This window comes from Haliotis rufescens, unplaced genomic scaffold (assembly GCF_023055435.1).
Source record: "Haliotis rufescens isolate VD_foot unplaced genomic scaffold, xgHalRufe1.0.p SCAF_13, whole genome shotgun sequence".
NCBI classification, from domain to species: domain Eukaryota; kingdom Metazoa; phylum Mollusca; class Gastropoda; order Lepetellida; family Haliotidae; genus Haliotis; species Haliotis rufescens.
Window position 1 is genome coordinate 33,732,377 of NW_025963813.1, and position 24,117 is coordinate 33,756,493.

Here is a 24,117-nt window from a genome sequence, read left to right on the forward strand (position 1 = left end):
TGCGTTGGCTCTCAATAAGCACTCAAAAATACTTTTATATGGTTGTTATTTATATTAGCTTTTAAAACTGTTAAAAACCAAAATATTTTTCTACTGATGGGTGTCTTAGACATCTTACTTTGAAAATCAATAAATTTGCTTTTTTTCGGCACAATTTACACCATTTTAAACAAGGCAGGAATAATGTAATAAATTTATGTATGATTATGGAAAGGGTTTGGTCGCTATTTACCCCACTCTGCATTGAACCAATTTATTTTTACACAAAATTATCTAGCCACAGATTAGTGTTTACAAACCGTTGCAGGAATGAGCGATGGTTAAACAGACATAATCAAGTTTTAACAATAATTCTTTTAGTTTTCAATTACGTAAAACAACACCTAAAACCTCTGTCTTCAGTTAATACAATTAAGACATTTATATCTGAAATTAATATGGATAGGACCGATATATACTACTCAAAAGAAGTTAAGGAACACCCGATTGTTTCATATGGCAAGAGTTAATCTGAAGTGTTCTTTAACTTCTTTTAAATAGTACATTGACTAGTGTTTTTTCGCGGTTGAAGACATGGCCTTGTAATTAGACCAGAAATGTCATGTAACTAGAGGCGAATGTATTTCTACACAGGATTTCTCAAGATGACCAGTGCAGAACCATGCGACCACTTTACCACTTCGGTGAAACCCACGAGGACGGGTATGGTGCTGACAAACCTAGAAACATAATCGGGGCGAACCGGGATTCGAACCCATAATCATAGGTTTCTTGCGTGCCCAAGGGACGCAACTCTGCACAGCGAATTGTGGCGCCTTAAACGACTGGGCCACCCATGCCCCCTGGAATGTTTGAGCTCGCAATGGAATATACAAGGGAAGATGGCCCTTCGCGTAGCTTGTTGTCATGTATGATATTTAATTTAATACCTTCCAACAGTATATATGAATATATTTACATGAATATATTAATGAATTCAAACAAGCAATTTCGAAGCAGTGAATTCGACATCAATTTGTGAATAAACGTATTTAAGTGATATGATGCATCATGTGGGTGAAATATCATATGGGAACTGTATGTTGCAAATCCCATTTGTGTATTTGTAGCATATGCGTATGTCTTCCATATCTTGTGTGTGAACAGATCACGTGAGTACATAGGACATATATATGCGTATGTTCATTTGTGACTATACATAACGCATGCGTTTACACATCCCGTCTAAATCTCACTCATGTGCGTCACACGACTCTAACACACCACGTGTGTGACAGATGACACCCATTACACTCACGTGTGACAGATGACACCCATACACCACGTGTGTGACAGATGACACCAGACACCACGTGTGTGACAGATGACACCAGACACCACGTGTGTGACAGATGACACCAGACACCACGTGTGTGACAGATGACACCCATACACCACGTGTGTGACAGATGACACCCATACACCACGTGTGTGACAGATGAAACCCATACACCACGTGTGTGACAGATGACACCCATACACTCACGTGTGACAGATGGCACCAGACACCACGTGTCTGATAGATGACACTCACACACCACGCGTAAACAGACGTTAATTGCACACTAGGGGTGTGAGATTATGCAGAACCGGCTTTTCACCCTGGCATAGAATACTGACATTTAAAATAGACTGACAAGAGAACGAAATGCTATGTACCAGACCCGGGTACTAAAGGGTATATAATAGATTGCAAAAGGGGAAACAACAGATGCTAGTGATGCGTGTGCATGCGTGCGTGCGTGCGCGCGTGCGTATGTGTGTGTGTGTTGTTGGAATACTGAAACAAAGCACACATGCAATTACTAAATAATCATATTATTAATTACGATGTTTACATCTCGATAACTCACACAATGTATCTTTGGTTGCTATGTATATTACCAACAACACACGTATATCTATCACAGTGTTATCAACTATATATACAACACAATACGACCCATGGTCGTGTTACTGGTGATATTTACACTGGACTAGCGCCGTATCTGATGTAGGCACATGCACTGCAACACCAGTCGGAACCCCGTGGACAACAGTCTTCGTGCACACGGTGTCGTTATTGATTAAGAGGTCCTGAGATATTTGGCGGAGCCCTCATACGAACGTTGCCTCCGTGGTTTCCTTGTTCGGCCAAGCCACTTTGCTCTTCTCTCGAATAAACTGAAGCCAGTGGTGTATCATCTCCATGAGGCAACGTCTGAATTGGGTGCTCATGGTACAATACATGACGAAGTTCACGGCACTGTTAATCAGCGCGACAGAGTCTATCAGGTCACTGAGGGGTCCGTATACCTTGATAAAGAATCCATCCACGCAAGCGCTGAGAATAACGAGAATAGCCTGTGGCACCTCCGACAAAATATACATCACGATGACCGCTAGCAGCATCATCGTTGTACGTCTATGGGCCTTGTGTTGCGAACCGTAGTTGCCCCCCTTGAGTCTTCGGCCTCTCTTGTCCGTCTCCCGAAGCGTGTGGAGTAAAAGACCTCCAAATATGGATATCAAGACTATCGGAATCATCTTACCTGCAACAGGGTAAAGCCAGAAGTTCACCAGTGCCATAACATCGGTGTCATTCTTCCCTATAGCTGGGGGATTAAGTCTGTACAGAGAGGCGTTGAACGTTGGGTCGTAGATCTCCTTAATCCCTGTCGTGATGCAGTTGGGAATGATAAGAACCGCAGACCCTATATAGGAGAAAATGATGACAAGGAACGTAGAATGGTTGTCGAGCGTTTTCGACCCTCGGGATGTCGGTCGGACGAAGATGTACCTCAGAATCGCCATGATGACGGCGAGCCAGATGGACACCGTGTGTGTGGTTAGGGTCAGGTTCATGTGGACGGCCATGAAGACGATCCAGCCGTAGGAGTAGCGCTGAGGCGTGACGGTCAGGTCGTTCATCAGGTAGAAGTGGATGGCGAAGGGGATGTATGACAGCATGGTGATCAGATCCGACACCGCTATGCCTGTTAGGATGAGGTTGATCGAGTTCAACATGGACTTCTTGGTCAGGACCATGATGTTGATGATGTTGGTGATGACTCCGTAGATGCAGATGATGAGGCTGAACCAGCCGTGGATGTCCCAGTAGCAGTAGCCGAAGCTCTCTAGCTGGTTGGACTCGTTCCATTGGCACACCATGATGTCCGGTTTACGCTCGGTCTGCAATAGAAGATATGAGTGAGTGAGTGAGTTAATATTTAACCTCACATCGGCAATATTTCAGCCATATCGTGACGATATAGAAAGATATGAATAATCTTATAGAGTACAATGTAATTTGTAATCTCTCTCTTTCTCTCTCTCTTTCTCCCTCTCTCTCCTCTCTTCCTCTCCCTCTCTCTCCCTCTTTCTCTCCCTCTTTCTCTTCCTCTCTTCCCCTATTTATCTCTCTCCCTCTCTCCTCTCTTTCTCTCCCTCTCTCTTCTCTCTCTCCCTCTTTCTCTCTTCCACTTTCTCTCCCTCTTCCTCTTTCTCTCCCTCTCTCCCCTCTCCCCTCTCTCTCTCACTCTCTCACTCGCATCCGAGTCGACAACCCATGTTGCTTGCGGCATGTATACTCAATGATCACGGGAATAAAATAGAATGGCCTGAAACCACTGAATCGGAATGGAAAGAGGAAAAGCAACGTCGTGAACAATTAGAACTACACTGCTCATAGCCAACATCAGATGCAAGCTCAGGAACCCTGGCAGTCTTAATGTAATTGTGCAAGGTATTCAACAAGAACGCACGAACTGATTCCGTCTCTCCCTTAAGGTGTTCACCAAGAAGGCAACACTAACGTTTCGTTAATATATCCAACATGAAAGCATCGCTGATGTCGCTTCCTGAATATATCCAACAGGAACGCACTATGGTGCTCTCGCTTCCTTAATGTTTGAAGAATATAATATAACTAAATAGGAACATAAGCTTCAATATCATGAATATATACAGTCCGTCACTGTAACGACATCTTCTCAGTCCCGGCAACTGTAACCAAGTGAAGCAGGAGCTCTTCTGCTCTGTAAAATCGTGTATCGCCCGTCATGGTGTTTGACTTGCCAAAGTTATTCAGTTGGGGAATATTTAAATGATGCTCATTCTGCCCGAATGAATCAATAACAGGATGGATAAACTCCCCATCTGTTACCTAGTAGCCTTGTTTGTTCTGGGGCAATTATTGTCGCTGTGTGCTATAAAACAAAGTTCATTCAGTCTATTGTACCGGGACGCCAAAGCACATTCATTGTCACAAAGCACGCTGGGTCTATAGTTGGTAATCTGTCATACAGAGTCATGACGAAGGCTAATTAAGACAAGCTACACAACATTACTTGCAGGTCCATAAATGAGAGCTTACATTAGGCCGGAATGATAGAACCATTTTACACCGTGTACAATAAATAACATTGACTGATCGTATGAAAACATTAAACATAGAACAAGGCCATGGTATCGTTTCCCCTTGATTCGGAATAAAGCCGTGATGATCAAAGACTGATTGCGATAACAGCGTTAAACCTGTGCCATTCAGCGCGTGTACGTGACCTGTGTAAGCCAACAACGTTGTTTGACTTGCTAGAAGGTTGTTAATTGTCTTCCGTTATACGAACACCCGTTTGGTGAGGTGAGGCGAGGTGAAATGGGGTTTAATGTCGCGTCCAAGATCATTGCACTTATATAGCGACGTGCATGCATGTGTGTGTGTGTGTGTGTGTGTGTGTGTGTGTGTGTGTGTGTGTGTGTGTGTGTGTGTGTGTGTGTGTGTGTGTGTGTGCTAGCTCACTGAGATACCATGCCGTAGTTTAACATGAATACCCCACCCAGACACAGTATACTGACTCCGAGCCGACCAGTCCTTGTTTTAGCCCCTTAATGCCGAACGCCAGACAGGGTAACAACAAGAACCATCTTTTAACGTCTTTTGGTATGAGGCGGCCGGGGATCGAACCCCGGACCTTCCGCTCTTCGGGCGGACGCTTTACCACTAGACCACGTAGGCGGTCGAACACCCGTTTGGTTTGTCACGGTAGGGAACATAACTGGATGTAAAAATGAACCTAAAATTGTTTAAGTCGATTTCCATGTTTAAAAGCGTATCACATTTGGAATATATAGTCTTCCTAAAGTGAGCGTTGTTTTGCGCCGCAGAACTCGGGCATATCATGGCGGTCTGTAAATCTAGGCTTTGGAAAACCAGTGGTTGATAACATGACCACAAAAACCGTTTGGATACGATGACACACCAATCGATACTTATTCAATTGTCGTCTCTGATTCGACATTGAGGACTTCCCGAATCATAATTGGATGGGCTTTACGTTGATTTCAGCATCGAGCTACTTCGATATGAAACTAGTTTGCGGTAAAATGCAATTTGACAACTATACTAAATCGTCATAAAAAAATAAAAGCTGACACGCCGTGTCTTAAATGAAATACTGTTCAAAGCGGCGTTATACTAAAGTCCCGTAAGCAAAATAGGTACATGTTTGAAATCAAGATGAGAGTGTACTATTGGTTGCCGCTGTCACGTGGTGTCTTGAGAACACCTGGCGTCATCTGGTGACACCACTTCGTTAGTATAGGTTATTGTGCTATTGGTTATGTAGAAGTGATGCGATTATGAACAACCTGAGGCTCTGGTATCAGTAATGGTTGAAGGAATAAGTGCCAGAACCAATGGGTGAATATATCACGGCTCGATCAGGCTGAACTCCCATGAACCACAAGTGAACTTTCACAAGCACGTGGTACGACACCCCACCTCTCCGGGGCATGGTGTAACATGTCCACCTCGTTAAGTACACAAGATAGACGATTTCTCTCAGTGATGTATGAGGCATGCAGTCAACATTCTGAACGATGAAGCCGTCCTCCTCATCTCAAACTATTCAAGTATCTAACGACAATCAGGGAGCTCCCAGACATTTCATAGAGACCCTTAGGTAACTGTTTGTTCGTTATGCGAGTTCCTTTCCGTACCGGGTATGCACAGCCGAGTCATCCAGGCGTTCGCTCATCAATCTGAAGACTCGCCATCGATTCACCAAAATGGGTACAATTAGCATTAGTTTTGGCATTGGTTTTAGCCCCAGTTTACACAATAATTTTAGCAAGCGTTTCAGCATCACTTTCAGTATCAGTTTTAGCATACGTTATAGCATAAGTTTTTGCCTCAGTTTTAGCATAAGTTATAGCATAAGTTTTAGCCTCAGTTTTAGCCTCAGTTTTAGCATAATTTTTAGCCTTTTTAAGCATATGTTTTAACATCCATTTTAGCATTCGTTTTAGCCTCAGTTTTAGCTTCAGTTTTAGCCTCAGTTTTAGCGTACGTTTTGGCATTGGTTTTAGTCTCAGTTTTAGCATAAGTTTTAACATTAGTTTGGGCCTTTTTAGCATATGTTTTAGCATTCATTTTAGCATTCGTTTAGCCTCAGTTTTAGCCTTAGTTTTAGCATAAGTTTTAGCGTACGTTTTGGCATTGGTTTTAGTCTCAGTTTTAGCATAAATTTTAACATTAGTTTTAGCATAAGTTTTAGCATTTGTTTAGGCATAAATGTTAGCAGCAGTTGTGGCATTAGACAAGATTAAGGCATCAATTCCCTATTTTCACTCCTCCCATATATTACCGTGTTTAATGTTCAGGTGAGCTATTGAATTACCTTGCATGTGTTTGTAACGGATGCCACCGGCGGGGCAGGACACGCTCACCTTTTTTGCGAACACATAGGATCATCCCTATTCGTTAGTGATTTATAAACACATGCTTATTATATATTCGGAATCGTACAAAGGGCTGTGATTTTAGCCGAGATTGCTAATAATTATGGACATGATATGGTAGTGTAGTATCCTACATAATAGATTATAAGGACTGGGATAACAGTGTGGTTTGTAGGTTTGTTGTCAACAGAAACAACATATATACAAGTATTGAAGTGAATCAGTATCACAATACTCAGTAGTAGTATTTCAGTTATATCGCGGAATGGGACAAAAAACCGAATGGTTCTTTACATTAAAATACAAAACACACATGAAATATGCATTAAAATGTCGTGGTCGGAAGTTACATCCCTCAGCAGTCGACTGGTCCAGCCGGGACGTTGGGGTAGCCTGGTGGTTAAAGTGTTCGCTCGTCACGCCGGAGACCCGGGTACGATTCCCCACATGGGTACAATGTGTGAAGCCCATTTCTTGTGTCCCCCGCCGTGATATTGCTGGAATATTGCTTAAACAGCGTAATACCGTACTCACTAACTGCTCTAGCTACTAGGGGGGCGGTCGGGTAGCCTGGTGGTTAAAGTGTTCGCTCGTCACGCCGGAGACCCGGGTTCGATTCCCCACATGGGTACAATGTGTGAAGCCCATTTCTTGTGTCCCCCGCCGTGATATTGCTGGAATATTGCTTAAACAGCGTAATACCGTACTCACTAACTGCTCTAGCTACTAGGGGGGCGGTCGGGTAGCCTGGTGGTTAAAGCGTTCGCTCGTCACGCTGAAAAACCGGGTTCGATTCCCGACATGGGTACAATGTGTGAAGCCCATTTCTGGTGTCCCCCGCCGTGATATTGCTGGAATATTGCTAAAACAGCATAACACCTCACTCCCTCACTGCTCTAGCCACGTGGGTGTTTCTACACATATGTAGACGAGCGTGATTGGTTATATCATTTCAGGACACAATACGGCAATATTCACCATTTCCACACATGCCAGAAATCAATATGGCCTCTTTAACTTTTTGAAAGGACGACATCATGGTGCGATTTCATTTCCCCTGCATATCAATTACTTATCATTCACTTTGAGATGAACATATGGACCTACCATAAGAGACACGTGTTCTATACAAGATAGGAACTACGTGTCGGAAATACCCACTGGCGTGAGACCTATATACAAGCAGAATCAATTAATGACACGTTTAAGCATGCAGTCTGTGCATGACCGGAGTTACTTTGAAAAGATAAAATATTTTTGACAGATTGAATCTGACATCAAACAGCTAAATTACTAACAACACATCGGGATGTGCCTCAATGGGTGCAATAAGTGTTTTTGTCTAAGTTTTGTAGCGTTTCAACCGACAGTTATATTCGATTACGAGTATTTGAAAACTGCCATAACCAGCACTTGAGAGCGTTAGATGATGCCTAGGGGACAGATAGCATGCGAATATGCAACATTTGACGACATTTTCCCCACATGTAACTGACATAAACAACGTGGAAGATGCATGAGTCATATCCTCGAACAAACAGGCAAAAATTGTTTTGGAAATTGGTAAAGCTTTAGAGAAACATAACAGCTATGAACAAAGTTTATTTCAGTATTTCTGATGGAACATCTCACGGCTCGCGACCATATATTGACTGAAACAGAGGCAGCTTTTCGCAAAATATCAATAACATGTTCATAACAGGGACATGTAAACACGTGTGGTGTCACCCTGGGCGAGTGACTTGGTTCAAATGTGCCTCTGTTCACCCAGCAGGGACTGGGTACCCGATATGTTAGGTGGATGTAAAAACCATCTAGCACCTCTGGGCAGCTTGGGTTGTATACTCCCCAGGGAGTTGAGAATGATAACTGGAATGCAAACGGATCCATTGGTCGGGGAACAAATAAAATCTCATTTGAGCAGATACTAGTTCCTGGATACCTGCGGTATATAAATGTGAATTTAATTATATCAGGCTCAAATCTTAAAATCCATGCACTGATGTAAAACTATAACATTTTTGATATTACTAGTCGGGAGTTAACTTGGTAACTTGGTAACATAAATATTTAAGAACCTGATGGTTGAGTACATATTATCGTTAAAAGTTAGACTTTGTTTCTGTTCATTTTTCATTTGATTTAGTGTGTAGAATCATCTTATGGTACTTATTTCACGCTGTGGAATTAGCAATAAAATTGGCAAATTAGTGTGCAGCTTTATCAAGATGTATTTAATGCATTACAAACTGGCATATATTCCAATGATTTCACTTGTAATGCTAGTCTGCGTCAAGGTTATGTTTCTAGTTCTTTCCTCTTTCGCATTTTAAAAAAATAGGCTAGGTGTGCAGATCAAAAGTACTTGACAGTGGAATATAACAGCACCCTGAACCTATAACTATATTTATGCTATTATTCAGATAATGTCATTATGTTTTCGTGTACCATAAAAAGTAATCCTGCACATGACTAGGATATATACTCTTCATAAAAAGAAAAGAAACGCAAAGCCAGATTTGTGAGAGGTAGGAAAATACATTTATATAGGAACCGTACAAGGTATTGAGCCAAAATGTTGTGGAGGGAGCACTTGGTGATTGTAGTCATTTCGGTTATTGGTACATAAGTCCAAAGTGAAGGTCAGCTACCATCAGTAACGCGTATGTCCCCCGTTGGAATCGATAGCGGCCTGACATCTCCTGCCCATGGAAGAGACGAGTATGCGAATCACATCCTGGGGAATGGTAGCCTACTCGGCCTGCAACGCAAAAGCCATCTCTCATGTATCTGGGGTTGTTGTTGACGTCGGCGTAGCCGTGTATCCAATTCATCCCACAGGTGCTCTATCGGGTTCAATTCCGGGGATCTGGAGGGCCAGGGGAGAACATCAACGTTGTTGTTGTGTAGATAGGCTCTTGTGATCCGTGCCGTATGCGGTCGGGCGTTGTCCTGCTGGAATACACCGTTGCCGCTGGCTGCAAATGGGATGATGTGTGGTAGGAGAATTTCGTTGATGTACCGTTGAGCCGTAACCTGTCCTGCCATGATGAGAGATAGCCACCCACATCATAACGCTGTCCTGTACGCCTGTTTCCGGCGTTACGTTCTCCCCGACGTCTTTAGACCCGTGTTCTCCCATCCCCTTAACAGAGTAGAACTCTTGATTCGTCGCTGAACCAGACATCTCTCAATTGCAGTTAAGGCCATACCCTGTGTTGACGACACCGATGTAGTCGTTGTTGACGATGCTGTCGACTCAATATGACGCGTCGAACAGGACGTGTTGCTCGTGGACCTGCTGCTCTTAAACGGTTTCGTACGGTCTGGTCGGAAATTCTGCACAGTCCGGGTATTTGGGATGCGGTTGAGGTGGCTGTGGTCGTCCTTTCACGTAGGTGGCGCAGTCGGATGTAGCGATCTTGGGCGGGGGTGAGTACTCTTGGGCGGGGGTGAGTACTCTTGGTCGCCCCGACCTTGGCCGATCACGTGTTGACCCATGCTGTTGAAATCTATCCCATAGCCGTGTGATGGTGCTGGGAGCTACATTGAAAACTCTTGCTACAGATGATCGGGATTCTCTTGCCTGCATGCGGCCTATGACGTTGTTTCTTTATACATGTACTTCTGTTAATCTTGGCATGTTGTTGAACTGTCACTGTTTGATAGACGCAGATGCCAGGCAATCAAAAACCCTGCACTTTAATACCGTTCATTATGCTGCTGCACGTGAAATACGTGCAGCTCCATTTTTGTCAATGCACTGGGTGCGTTTTTCCGAATCGTACGTGTTTCCCGACTGATGGTTTGCATGTCCTTGTTATGATCATTTTCATCCGGGAAATTTGTCACTGACACCATAACGCATTAAAACTCTTAATTTTGCACCTATTGGTCCGCTAATTTTGCTCTGATGGCCCAAAATATCCGTATTGCGTTTCTTTTTATGAAGAGTATATTTATTATGAAAACAAAACCAATCTAGATATATGAAATCAAGGAAACTTATCGGTTTTTAATTTGAGAGCAGAGAATGTATTGTGTTATAAAAGATTTCATAGACAACATGTTAGTCTACATAAAAGGTTTCAAAGTTATATATAAATCAGTCCTCCCAATTGCATCCAACGGCATCAGACGGCCCCAGGCACCTAGTCGGTGTAAATGTACGCAAATATAAGCAATGTAAAGACTAGATCGTTAGATACTTCCACGCCTATTTTTGCATCACTTTACCACGAGGGGCAGCAATGAGTAGAAAGGGGAGTTCGATATATCGATAAGGCGTATGTTCAACTGTCATCTGCTAGCTGTGTGCAGTTACCTCGTCCTTCATGAGTTTCATTAACCCACATCGACCTGTCCGTGTATAAACATCTGCGCAAACAGGGTATCGACAATCAATGACGTATCTGTGACGGAATGGCGAGTAATACCAACAGAAGATAAAGACATCCTAGAAGCGCCGGAGCTTTTCTTGAAACACTCTCTCGCATCCAGCATTCGGCTTTCTGGGATAAAGAGTGCAGCGGTGTTTGTTGGAAGAAATGAGCCGCTTCAAGTCCCAAAATATTCTTGTCTTTGTTTATTTGTATTTAACAACCGTGTCATGGCCCTGTACAGATCATAGCTAAAGGATATAGTGAGTGAATGAGTTCGGTTTAACGCCACTTGTAACAGTATTCCAGTTATATCACGGCGTGTCAGCTTAATGTGGGAGGAAAGCCCGAAGTGATGCAGGTCTCAGACGTTTACCACTTCGGTGAAACCCACGAGCACGGGTATGGTGCTGACAAACCTAGAAACATAATTGGGGCGAACCGAAATTCGAACCCATAATCATAGGTTTCTGGCGTGCCCAAGGGACGCAACTCTGCACAGCGAATCGCGGCGCCTTAGACGACTGGGCCACCCGTGTCCCCTTACTGGTGTAGTAACAAGTGTGTGAGTTCACTGTTAACGCCGGTATTCCAGTCAAGTCCCGGCGTGTAAGCTTGGTGTGGGACTGTGGGAGCAAACCCGAAGTGATGCAGGATCTCAGTTATATCACGGTATCACCCGTGCCCCCGCTAAAGGATATAAACTGTTGATTTTATCATATGTTTGATTGTCAATTGAAAATATCTTAAGTTAGCGATATTATATCCAACTTATAAATGTATTGGCGGTTAGTCAGCACTCAGCGAATGCTTTTACATGGTTCTATTTTCTTAAAATATATTTCGATTTAAAACTTTCAAAAATTAAAAAAAATCAATTCAAATGATTCACAACTGCTGATGGATCCTTAGACATATTGTGTTTTTAAAATCAATAAACTGAAAAGTATCAAACTTGGAAGGGGTTATGTATTTGCAAAATCATTTCTTACCCTGTCTTGATTGAACCAATATATTTTAGACAAAATTGTCCAGCCACAGATTACTTGTGTTGCGCTTGTCTCGCAGAAATCCTGTGTTAGATTCCCACGTAAAGTATAAAACCATCCTCGAACTTCGCGTGAACGGGTTTGAGTATCGTTCAACAGGCATGACATGTAGCCATGTCCATTGTCAGTTTAATGTTATTTAGTCGTCATCTTAGTCTTATACAACAGTAGGGGACACGGGTGGCCAAGTCGTCTAAGGCGCCGCGATTCGCTGTGCAGAGTTGCGTCCGGTGGGCACGCCAGAAACCTATGATTGTGGGTTCGAATCCCGGTTCGCCCAGATTATGTTTCTAGGTTTGTTAGCACCATACCCGTGCTCGTGGGTTTTACCGAAGTGGTAAACGTCTGATACCTGCATCACTTCGGGCTTTCCTCCCACATTAAGCTGACACGCCGTGATATAACTGGAATACTGTTAAAAGCGGCGTTAAACCCAACTCACTCACTCACTCATTATACAACAGTAGGGAGTGTAGAGAGTTTCCATAACTAAAACCGCTCTCATCCTATAAGTGTACTACTCATTTGAGACTTATCTTATCTTACTTTAATGTAACGGCCAAGTTGAAATATTGCAGACATATTTCATCGTTGATCTGATTACTAGCATTCAACACATATGTGGGTCATATCTGAGTGAGTGAGTATGAGGTTCAATGTCGCTTCGTATTCTGTGAGAATTTCAATCAAGACGAGTCAGCTTGATGTGGGAGTTCCAAGTTCCTGGCACGCCTAGGGGGCGCAACTCTGCAGTGCGAATTGCGACAGCTTAAACGATTTGGGCCCCCGGGACCCCCGTATCATGTTTGAAAGTAGATATGGATTTTGTGTTTATACACTATGAACATTAGGGAAAAGTCGTCACCAGGTTCGTCAAGTGCACGAAGCACTTCCACCCCAGACGCACGTGTTGCTGGTTACTGACTGGACGAGATCTTGAATTATCGACGAGACCCATGCCAGGATCTTTACAGATGTTTAATCCATGGAGTGTTGGAGCCTGATAGTCATGTTTTATTAGTGACAAATAGGATCAGGCTCCGCTCGATCACGTTCTTCCATCGACCGGCAATTACCTTGACACGGGACGGTTAGATGTGGAGGTATCAATAAGAGCCTTAGCGACAATTTAAACGTAGCTCTACCAGCTAAATGACCATCTCACAAAGACTGCGTTGTATTCAAGTGGAGTTAAGTACAATTGATATGGGTAATGATATAAATGTGCAAGAGCCAATGCCAAAACATGTACACTTCAAGACGACCCGCTCCCTCGACTTCCTGTATCCCCTGATCTGATGAAATGTAGGTGGGGTTACATAGAAACGACCCGTGAAGATCCGGGGTAGAATAGGTCTTCAGCAACCCATGCTTGCCGTAAAAGGCGACTATGCTTGTCGTAAAAGGCGACTAACGGGATTGGGTGGTCAGGCTCGCTGACTTGGTTGATGCATGTCGTCGATCCCATTTGCGTGGATCGATGCTCATGAGGTAAATCACTGGATTGTCTGGTCCAGACTCGATTATTTACAGACCGCCGTCATATAGCTGGAATATTGCTGAGTGCGGCGTAAAACAACAAACAAAACAAACAAACAAACATAGTTAATGCTAGTTCCTCTCTACAACGCGGATAAAACTCTGGTCCAATTCTGGTATTTAAAGAAAAGTAGCGAAGTACATGTACACGCAAAGTTAGTGTGTAGATTGTCACGATTACATGGTTCCTATCAGTTGATAAGGAAGAGAATATATTATGTATGTCAACTTCTTAATCATGAGGGACACAACGTTTTGGAGTATATACCTGATGAAGGTGTAAGTACATACTCCGAAACGTCGTGTTCCTCTTAATAAAGAAGTTGACATCCATAAATTCTCTTCCTTACATGTATGACTTCTAAATGCCATTAAAAGATTTGCAAATTCGTAGCACTGTCATAGACGACGTCTGACGACACAATTTGTGCCACTTTTAACAGTATTCCAGTTATATCACTCCGTGTCAGCTAATTGTGGGAGGAAAGCCCGAAGTGATGCAGGTCTTAGACGTTTACCACTTCGGTGAAACCCACGAGAACGGGTATGGTGCTGACAAACCCAGAAACATAATCGGGGCGAACCGGGATTCGAACCCATAATCATAGGTTTCCGGCGTGCCCAAGGGACGCAACTCTGCACAGCGAATCGAATACTGTTAAAAGCGGCGTTAAACCCAACTCATTCACTCACTCACTCACTCAACCTGATGTGACTGGAAAGCCCAAACTGATGCCGACCTGAGAGGTTTTAATTTTTGTGGAACTCACGAGCACGGGTATGGTGCTGACAAACTGAGGAACATAATAACGGCGAATTTGGGATTCGAACCCACGCTCACAGGTTCCTGGCTCGTCTAAGGGACATAACTCGAACTGCAGCGTTTAGGATAACTGGGCCACTCGTGAGCCACGCGGTCTATGCTGAATGGGTGTCCTAATTCAAAATGTTCCGTTTTTTACTAACTGATGTTTTTCACGGTTTAATAAAACCTGGCCCGTTTCATGCCAGATGATTATTCAATAAAGACATTCTCATTATTACTATCTTTTCCTGATATTATAACCAAAAAGTCGTTGAAGTTACAAAATCAAAATGTTAAGTGGAGGCAAGGAGTTGAACGGAAAATCGATATTTTTTGAGATTTTAGTTCTTTGAACTTCGTTAGAATTATATTTTTCGAAAGAACTTAGTTTTCTTCAGTTTTAATCGATATTGTAAATGACACTGAACATTTGAAAAGGCGAAATTGCATCGTGTGATGGGCAAATAATTATCCCGGGTTTACTATTTGGTATGGAATTGACACTCGAGATACAGCCTGTCAATCAGTTAGAATGGGGAAATATAGAAATGTGATTGGAAATTTTAAAGAAACGAATTTAATTTCAAGAAATGACAGTAAAATATCTGTTTATAAAATAGCTGGTGACAATTATTCTTGCAGCATTAACTTACGGAAGACTCGACTAGTGACGAATGTTATGTCATTGGTTACAGAAAGATACGAATGGACGCGAATGATCGTTTTGGCTGTTGGTTACGGAAAGACACGATTGGTTACGATTGCAGCTACTGGTTTTCCACGATTTCTGCTTTTACACCACGTCAGTTACGGCACCGTTTTTGAAGGTTTTAAGGTACCGTTGACCTGGGTAACTACCCAAATGTGCACATGGTGAGGTTATTCTGTATTAAAACCCTGGGAAGTTTTTACCTATACTAAAGAACGGGTAAACGCAGTCGTGCTTCAAATACTATCTGGGCGGGTCCAAATGTTAAAGGGGTGTCACGTCGCTATATAAGTGCAATAATCTTGGACGCAACGTTAAACCCCATTTCACCTCACCTTGGAAGTCTGCTGGTGCTGACATTTATTGGATCGGCTGTACATTACATAACCGCCGTGGCGGTGAAACAGAGCAACGGGAGTCTGCACAAACGTTGTGCATTTGATAGCAGGTTCTGGATAATGCAATTAATGTTTATTTGAGTGATGCAGGAACGGAAATAACTTACAGTTAGAGATGATTAACGATCGAAAATAGGACGTGGTGAGTGCAGATTTGTCCAGGTTTGATGTTGATTTTAAAATGTGAGATGTTGCTATCTCGATATCGTGGACATGTAGGAAAGGATCGAATTATTGAAATACGTTTAAGGAAGCTTTGAAAAGTGGAATGGTGTGTCAGCTGAATGTGGGCACCCGAAGTGTTACAGATCTTAGACGTTTACGACTTTGCTGCACTGACGAGTGAGACAGTTTGATTTAAAGTCGCTTTTAACAGTATTCCAGTTATATCACGACCAGTCAGCTTTTTCGGGGAGGAAAGCCCGAAGTGATGCAGCTTTCAGCCATGATATTGCAGGAATATTGCTAAAAGCGGCATAATATTAAACTCACTCACTCTAGTTTTCATTTATATCCAAATGGCTTTAAGGGCAGCAGCAACGTGTGGTGAACATCACGTAACGAGAGTCATACTGTAGTTGGATGGAGGGATAACGAAGGGGGATGGACCGATAACTCCAAGGCACAATGTCCACGCGTTTTCTCCGGAAACCCCTTCAAGTTTCGATCCAGTGACTGTTGAAACCTTGAATGTACCATGTTAACGTACATCTGTCAGCCTCGACATTATTTCCAGGGAAAATCTGCTTCTCCGGTCTCACATCGTAATATTGACTTGAGGGGACCCGCGTCAGCCCAAATCTCGTTACCCGGGTGTGACATAACCGAAAAGGTACATATAACATTCTTAAAACTAGCTGCAGATACAAGTCGGTCCACGCCAAACGTCATTGTATATGGCGAGCTCGGGCGAGAACCACTCAGTATTAAAATTGCAAAAAGAATGGGAAGTTATTGGTGTACGCTGGGCCTACACAATGAAAAATATAAAAAATAATATCGCATCTTTTATGTTAAAATTTATGATAAATCACAATAAAATAAAGGATACCCCCTTCTATGTCACAATCATATCAAAAGTATGTTTGATAATTGTGGTCTTACCGATATGTTGATTATAAAAAAGCGTACATTTTATTTCAACTTGAGAATACCCTACGTAAATATTTTTACGATTGGCCAATCATCTTGAAGTCAGCTACATTAATGAACACTTAACACATATCTGTTATGAAAACATTATCAAAGTTCATCGTATTCCTGAAATACTCATTTAAGTTAAAGAAAGTTCCGGTGTGTTGATTGTAATTCGGCAATTGTTGGGGTATCCTTGCCCGCAAAAACAAAATTACATTGGTCTTAATTATTATTATTTAAAAAAAAATTATGACCTGCAAGGATATTTACCGTTATTGCATATCTTCTGAAACAATGTAACACTATCTTTATCTTCTGAAGAGTTCAATGTTTATCCAAAAATAATTCTCCACAACGTTGCAGTTTATTAATTTTTTTTAACTCAATCATTGTGTTTATGGACTTGTCATCTTGCTGTGTCATATTATAAATATATATCATCTTAATAAATTGTATTGCTCATGTACCACCATTTGTGGTCCCCTGAAGCGAATAAATAGTGTTGCTTGGCGCATTCCAGGACATCTGTCAGTCTCCATACCAGAGCTCCAGATAAGCTGCGTATCTGCGTAAAATACGCATCAAAAATGCAGAAATACGCACTAAAATAAAATCCAAGCGTATCAAATACGCAACGAACATTACAGATTCCCTACAAAAATAAAACTTGTGCGTATCATCCAAATATTGTGAAGTAACCCTGCGTATTCGATTAACAAATCAGCAACTTATTTTGAAATTATAAACGGACATTCCGTCAACCTTGCCAAACTCCACGATGACAGTTACATCATGATTATTTGCCATCACACTTTCTTGTGGAAGTATCGTGTGTTGTTTAGTCCTATAAAGCTCTCGAACCCACACGACACCAGTTTGCAGGGCCTAGATGAATAGTGTTTTTAAATATTTAACTTAAATACCCACATGTGTAAAAACTAGTGGGTAACAGAAATTTGAATACCCAGATAGAATTACTGATACCCAATGATTTTAAAATGCATTGGTAAAATACCCACAACACCAAAAGCTTATCTGGAGCTCTGGCCATACGGACCCCGATACTTTGGAAACCTCGTAAGACAGGACTATGTTAGAAATGGTCGCATGTCTCCTAAAGCATCTGCACTCTCTAAACGATAACCCTAAGTATCCCGTCGTTTGAGGTTATAATTGATTGAGAACACCTCAAATAACCGTCCATGTTAACGAGGTTATACTGTAGACGATGCCTGTTATTGGAGAAATAATATGTGAGTCTCTCCAACGGAACGTGGATGAAAGTATCGGACTCGTCTCCTAGTAACAATTCCAATATCCTCCTTTTCAAGAGGAAAGCATCCTCAAGTTACTGCAATGTTTGGCGGTATTTCCCTGGATAATTCGGAAAAACAATCCAATATCACAGGCATGGACGCCATGTCTATTTACTCGCAGAGGCCAAATTACCCCAGGACGAATAACATGTCTGATATCCCGTTGGAGTTAATAGCAAATATGCAAAAACAACAACAAAAAACAGGGACAGAGACGAAAAAACACCGTATTTCGAAAGAAATGCGAAATTAATAGCGAATAATTTGATTTTTTGCAAATGTTCAAACATTCAAAAGAGCGTTATTCGATCACAGTTTTTATGATATCAGAAAATATCTCGTCTCTTGACCTTTTGGATCAATTGATTAGGTTTGATTAAAATGTGAATACATTGTTGTTTTATATGAGGTAACACTTCGGTTAACGATATGCGTATGCTTTATCGAATGTCTGTTCACAATGCCACACTTATTATTGAACAATAATTTACGTTTGAATGTAATGCCACCGTGAAACCTTGTACGACTCTGATGCCTAGTTGTACAATTGTGAAACCTTGTATGACTCTAATGCTAAATTGTACCATTGTGAAACATTGTATGACTATGATGCTAAATTGTACCATTTCGAAACATTGTATGACTGTGATGCTAAATTGTACCATTTTAAAACATTGAATGACTGTGATGCTAAGTTGTACAATTGTGAAACATTGTGTGACTTTGATGCTAAAATGTACCATTGTGAAACATTGTATGACCATGATGCTTGTTTATCCTATTGTAAAACACTGAAACACTCTAATGCTGAAAACATTGCATGATTCTGATCCCTAAAGGGCGCCACATCGTAAATCTACATGTTAACAGTGTGTGAATGAGACGTGATTGAGACGTGCTTGAGACGTGCTTGAGACGTGATTGATGTGTGCAGGGAAGGTGCAGCATGTGGGGAAGTATTCTGGGTATGACTGCTATAGCGGATTAGCGGGGAACGGTTTCAACATGAAGCAAATGAAGGACTTCCGCAATATCAAATATACCACCGATCAACGTTAATACACTTCCTAGAGTCGAGTTCCGAGCCATCAGAATTTGAAGTGTAATGTTACCTACCCTCTCTCGCTATCAGCTTGGAGAGCTTCAACCTGGTGGTACATCACTGCAGCGATTAAATGGTCGTTCTCTCATGTGTTAGATAGGAAAGATGAAGAAACCATATCCATAATCAGGTAAGTAGCTGGAGATGTGAATCAGAACCACTTCTATATCATTTCTTTAAATGGGGGGCGGTCGGGTAGCCTAGTGGTTAAAGCGTTCGCTCGTCACGCCGAAGACCCGGGTTCGGTTCCCGACATGGGTACAATGCGTGAAGCCCATTTCTGGTGTCCCCCGCCGTGATGTTTCCTGGAATATTGCTAAAAGCGGCGTAAAACCATACTCACTCCTTCTTTAAATGGTGTGTCCAGTGGAACGGCCTCACAGACAAGTTGCAAGCACGCCCCTAAAACGACGTCATAGAGTACTTTGGTTCTTTTGGCCTATAGCTATCTCCGCGGAGCATCCTTAGTGGAACATCCGCATCACGTCACTCAAGTAGGACACTGGACCAGGGGTTAAAACACACTATAAAAGATGGTGTTAAGACCACCACTGATAAAGTGTTGCAGAAATGGCCCTAATAACGTCGCTCCGGACAAGTGATTAAACTGTCAGGGCCATTTAACGGCGAGCCATCATATACACATTTAAATGGGAGTCTCAACCTGTTCTGAAGGCGTCGAAGAACCATCGAGAACAGAAGTATACATAACATATTTCATTCGTCATGTTTTGGGGTATGCTTTAAGAGGCTTGTAGCCATCAAAGGAATAGTCTGTGCTTGTGTTCATTGAACAGTGTGTCGATTTTACAGAACCGCCAAGCCTCTTTTTAGCACATCCCTTTGATGAGAGTAGCTATCACCAGGCGAGGCACGATAGCGTGACACACATCTCTCTGAACACTATCGACAGGACACCAGCAGTGGAACCGGGAGTGTAAGCGCAAGTGTCGATGAAAGGGTGATAGTTTTGCAAGAACTAAATACATTATTTGCAGGGTTTCTGGAGTATATTGTCAAATGTTTGCATGCCTGAGACGGGTTATACATTTGGATCAGTCAGTTGAGTTGAATTTAAGGACACACAATTTGCTGGAATGGGCATGTGTACTGTTCCCGACCAGCAGATGTTGCTGCTGACATTTGATAGTGTCTGAATTGACTTATTCTGTTTTACGATCATATGTCAAAGTCCCGGGTTCGATTCTCGACATGGGTACAATGTGTGAAGCTTATTTCTGGTGTCCCTCGCCGTGAAATTGCTGGAATATTGCTAAAAGCGGCGTAAAACCAAACTCACTCACTCACTCACTCACTCACTCAGTCACTCACTCACTCACTCACTCACTCACTCACTCACTCACTCACTTCTTATGTCCTAAACAGTATATACTCACATAGAAACATATGGAGAAGTATGTACGTTGCGAAGAGATGTTTCCAGTGTGTACCTATTAATGAAAACACTAACAATCAGTCAGATGTTACCACAGAGCGTCTATATTCTTATCATGATAAGCTGCATGTGATTTTCAATCTTTACATGCTAATCCTGCACGGGACAAATGGTGCATCTTGAGTCATGGATCTATGACGTCACGTGTGATGCGTTCATCCAACGGTCCATACAACATACAGTATGTTCATTTGTGCATCGAACCAATCTTATATCTCTTGAATATGAGTAATACTTCATTTATTAACCAACATGTATGGTATTCGCGTTATTTGGTCGGCGAGTAATACATGTCGGGTATTCGAGAGAGTTGTATCCGTTTTCACAAATTGGTACAATGAAAGTCTATTAGTAATATAATACCTCAATTGCCGTACACATTCCCAATTCCTTTAAGTTCTGTCACCACATACGATCCTATATTTGTAGCAACCATCCTCCAAGAAGGATTGGATTTCGCGATAAATGTAGGAGAAGTTTACAATGTTAAAAGGTGAGGTGAGGTGAAATGGGGTTTAACGTCGCGTCCAAGATTATTGCACTTATATAGCGACGTGCATGCACGTGTGTGTGTGTGTGTGTGTGTGTGTGTGGCTGCTTTATTTGTGCCGATTTATAGTGCTTGCACACTGAGATACCATGCCGCAGTTTAACATGAATACCCCACTCAGACACATTATACTGACTCCGAGCCGACCAGTCCTTGTTTGAGCCCCTTAATGCCGAGCGCCAGACAGGGTAACCAAGTACCATCTTTTTAACGTCTTTTGGTATGACACGGCTGGGGATCGAACCCCAGACCTTCCGCTCTCTGGGCGGACGCTCTACCATTAGACCACGGAGGCGGTCACTGTGTTAAAAGGTTTCACGTTGCAGATTATAAGCATAACTCTGCTATTTTCGCGAGTAGAACTACAACAGGACACAAAAACAGAGCAGTCCAATCAATCATATCGAGTTGCAATGTTCCTTCGGGATTTACGATGATCTGAGACAGGCCTCATCGATTTGCAAACAACCCATTACTGTCCCAGCACACGTTGATTCACCATTGTAATCCATGGCTAACAGCAAATGGAAATTTTGACAGAGATTGATTCTCAAATATCTCCCGATTTCCCTCTAATTAGGTTACGATAGTACGTCTATATCTCCAACATCATCTGGCCTGTACACTTTCATTAGGCACTGTATTTCATTGGATCAAGTTTTGTACAATTGTCTGTGGTCGACAACATTGTAACCTGGATCAGGGTGACTAGCTAGAACATGTATAGTACAATGTGGCTAGAACATGCTTGATACAATATGGCTAGAACATACTTGATACAATGTGGCTAGACCATGCCTGATACAACTGAGCTAGAATACGCCTGATACAATGTGAATAGAATATGCTGGAGACAATGTGCCTAGAATTTGCTTGATACAATGTGGCTAGAATATGCTTGATACCATGTGGGTAGAATATGCTTGATATCATGTGGCTAGAATATGCTTGATACAATTGGGCTACAACTTGCTTGATACAATGTAGCTAGAACATACCTGATACAATGTGGCTAGAACGTGCTTCATACAATGTGGCTAGAACATGCAGGGTACAATTTGACTTGAACTTGTTTGATACAACTGGACTAGAACATGTTTGATACAATGAAACACATTGATGAAGGAAGCAATACCTTGATCTTTTCTAAGTTATTGGGTACCATTTCCATCTTCAATAATTGTGCAGTCTACTTCAGTGGAGTATCGATTTGACTTCATCGTTAAATCTGGCTAAAACGGGTTGACCTATGGCTTGAGTGAGTGAGGACGATTTGTCGCAGCGTTGTCAAATATCTAGCTACATAACGGCGTGATGTGGGAGGAAAGTCCGAAGTGATGCAGGTCTTAGACGTTTTCCACTTTGAGCACGGGTATATGCCGAAAACCCTAGAAACATAATGAGAGCAAACCTGGATTCGAACCCAGGCAAGCCCAGTGGACAATCTGAAGAACAAAGTGCGGCGCCTTGCACGACTGGTCAACTCCAGGTTATCCATGACTGGACTTACTTCACTGGTATTTACCAGCTAACGTAGATGTATCTTTTGAATGTATTGCTGACATATCAATACCATTGGTCTTCGAGAGGACGGATGGGCCATTTGTCTGTCGTCACTACGGTTTCATACAATGAAGATGTACTTAGTCTCTGACACCGTTATTTTCCCTTTCATTCTTTCAGCGTGGAACGCAGGAAATTGAATGGCTGTGCCATCCATTACCAACAAAGAAAGACGCGTGCGTTCAATTTATACAATTTAACATCAAAGGCTTCAACAGGTCGATGGTAAGCATTCTCACATTTCACGTACCGCGACACCTTAAGGCGATTTCTGTGAGAGAATTAGTGTCAGCATACAGCAGATCTGGTGTGCCCGACAAGGAGGTATGTTTAGGGGACGCGTTCAAGCACATTCAAGTTTAGTTTATATTTAACTGGAATCACAGGTAGTTCTGTAGTCACACTGATTATTACCAGGGCACACAGGGGCAAGCTATTTGAAATCATGGGAGGCCTGTGATGTTTGTTTGAGACAAAACATATTTTCGAAATTCTTCAAAACATACACATTTCCCCAGAAATAAACACGTTTTTCACCCATAACACATTCATTTTCAGATGATCCATTTTGTCACGTCGGTGATTGTGTTTGGTTGTCACGCCACTCCTAGTCGCCTCTTGTTTTCAAAGGGGGCACGGGTGGCCCAGTCGTCTTAGCGCCGCGATTCGCTATGCAGAATTGCGTCCCATGGGCACGCCAGAAACCTATGATTGTGGGTTCGAACCCCGGTTCGCCCCGATTATGTTTCTAGGTTTGTCAGCACAATACCCGTGCTCGTGGGTTTAACCGAAGTGGTAAACGTCTGAGACCTGCATCACCTCGGGTTTTCCTCCCACATTAGACTGACACGCCGTGATATAACTGGAATACTGTCAAAAGCGGCGTGAAACCAAGCTCACTCACTCCCACTTGTTTTCAACCAAAGAGGGGTGGGGGAGTAGCCTTATGGTTAAAGCGTTCGCTCGTCACTCCAAAGACCCGGGTTCGATTCCCCACATGGGTATATTGTGGGAAGCCCATGTTCTGGACCCTCTCCGTGATATTGCTGGAATATTGCTGAAAGTGGCGTAAAACCCCTTTCACTTCCTCAGTCAACCAGACAAACGTCCATGAGCTGGGTTCCTCCCACCGACCCGCCATCATGTAACAGTGAAACTCACACCAGCCTGAACTCATACGTCATCCAGTCACCTTTGCCTTCTATTTCCAGACCATAGTGATTATTTATTCTACAGATGATGTTCCGCGAGCAGCGTCAAAAAAATTATGTAATTAAACAAATGCGACAAAACTCTTTCCCCTGTTTAAAAAATTGTCCCATATAACCAGAGACGAGTGTACGATTCCAACTTTG

The 24,117-nt window shown here is 42.4% G+C and overlaps 1 protein-coding gene across 1 annotated transcript in view; it reads right to left on the bottom strand.

The window, feature by feature from the left end:
* Positions 1-748: 748 nt before the first annotated feature.
* LOC124118124 (G-protein coupled receptor dmsr-1-like) overlaps positions 749-24,117 on the bottom strand; it is a 65,383-nt gene continuing 42,014 nt past the window's right edge. Inside the window, exon 2 of the mRNA XM_046480212.2 lies at positions 749-3,210. Within this exon, the coding sequence (XP_046336168.1) occupies positions 2,137-3,189 (1,053 nt within the window). The 5' untranslated portion in view covers positions 3,190-3,210 and the 3' untranslated portion in view covers positions 749-2,136. The remainder of the gene's footprint in view (positions 3,211-24,117) is intronic.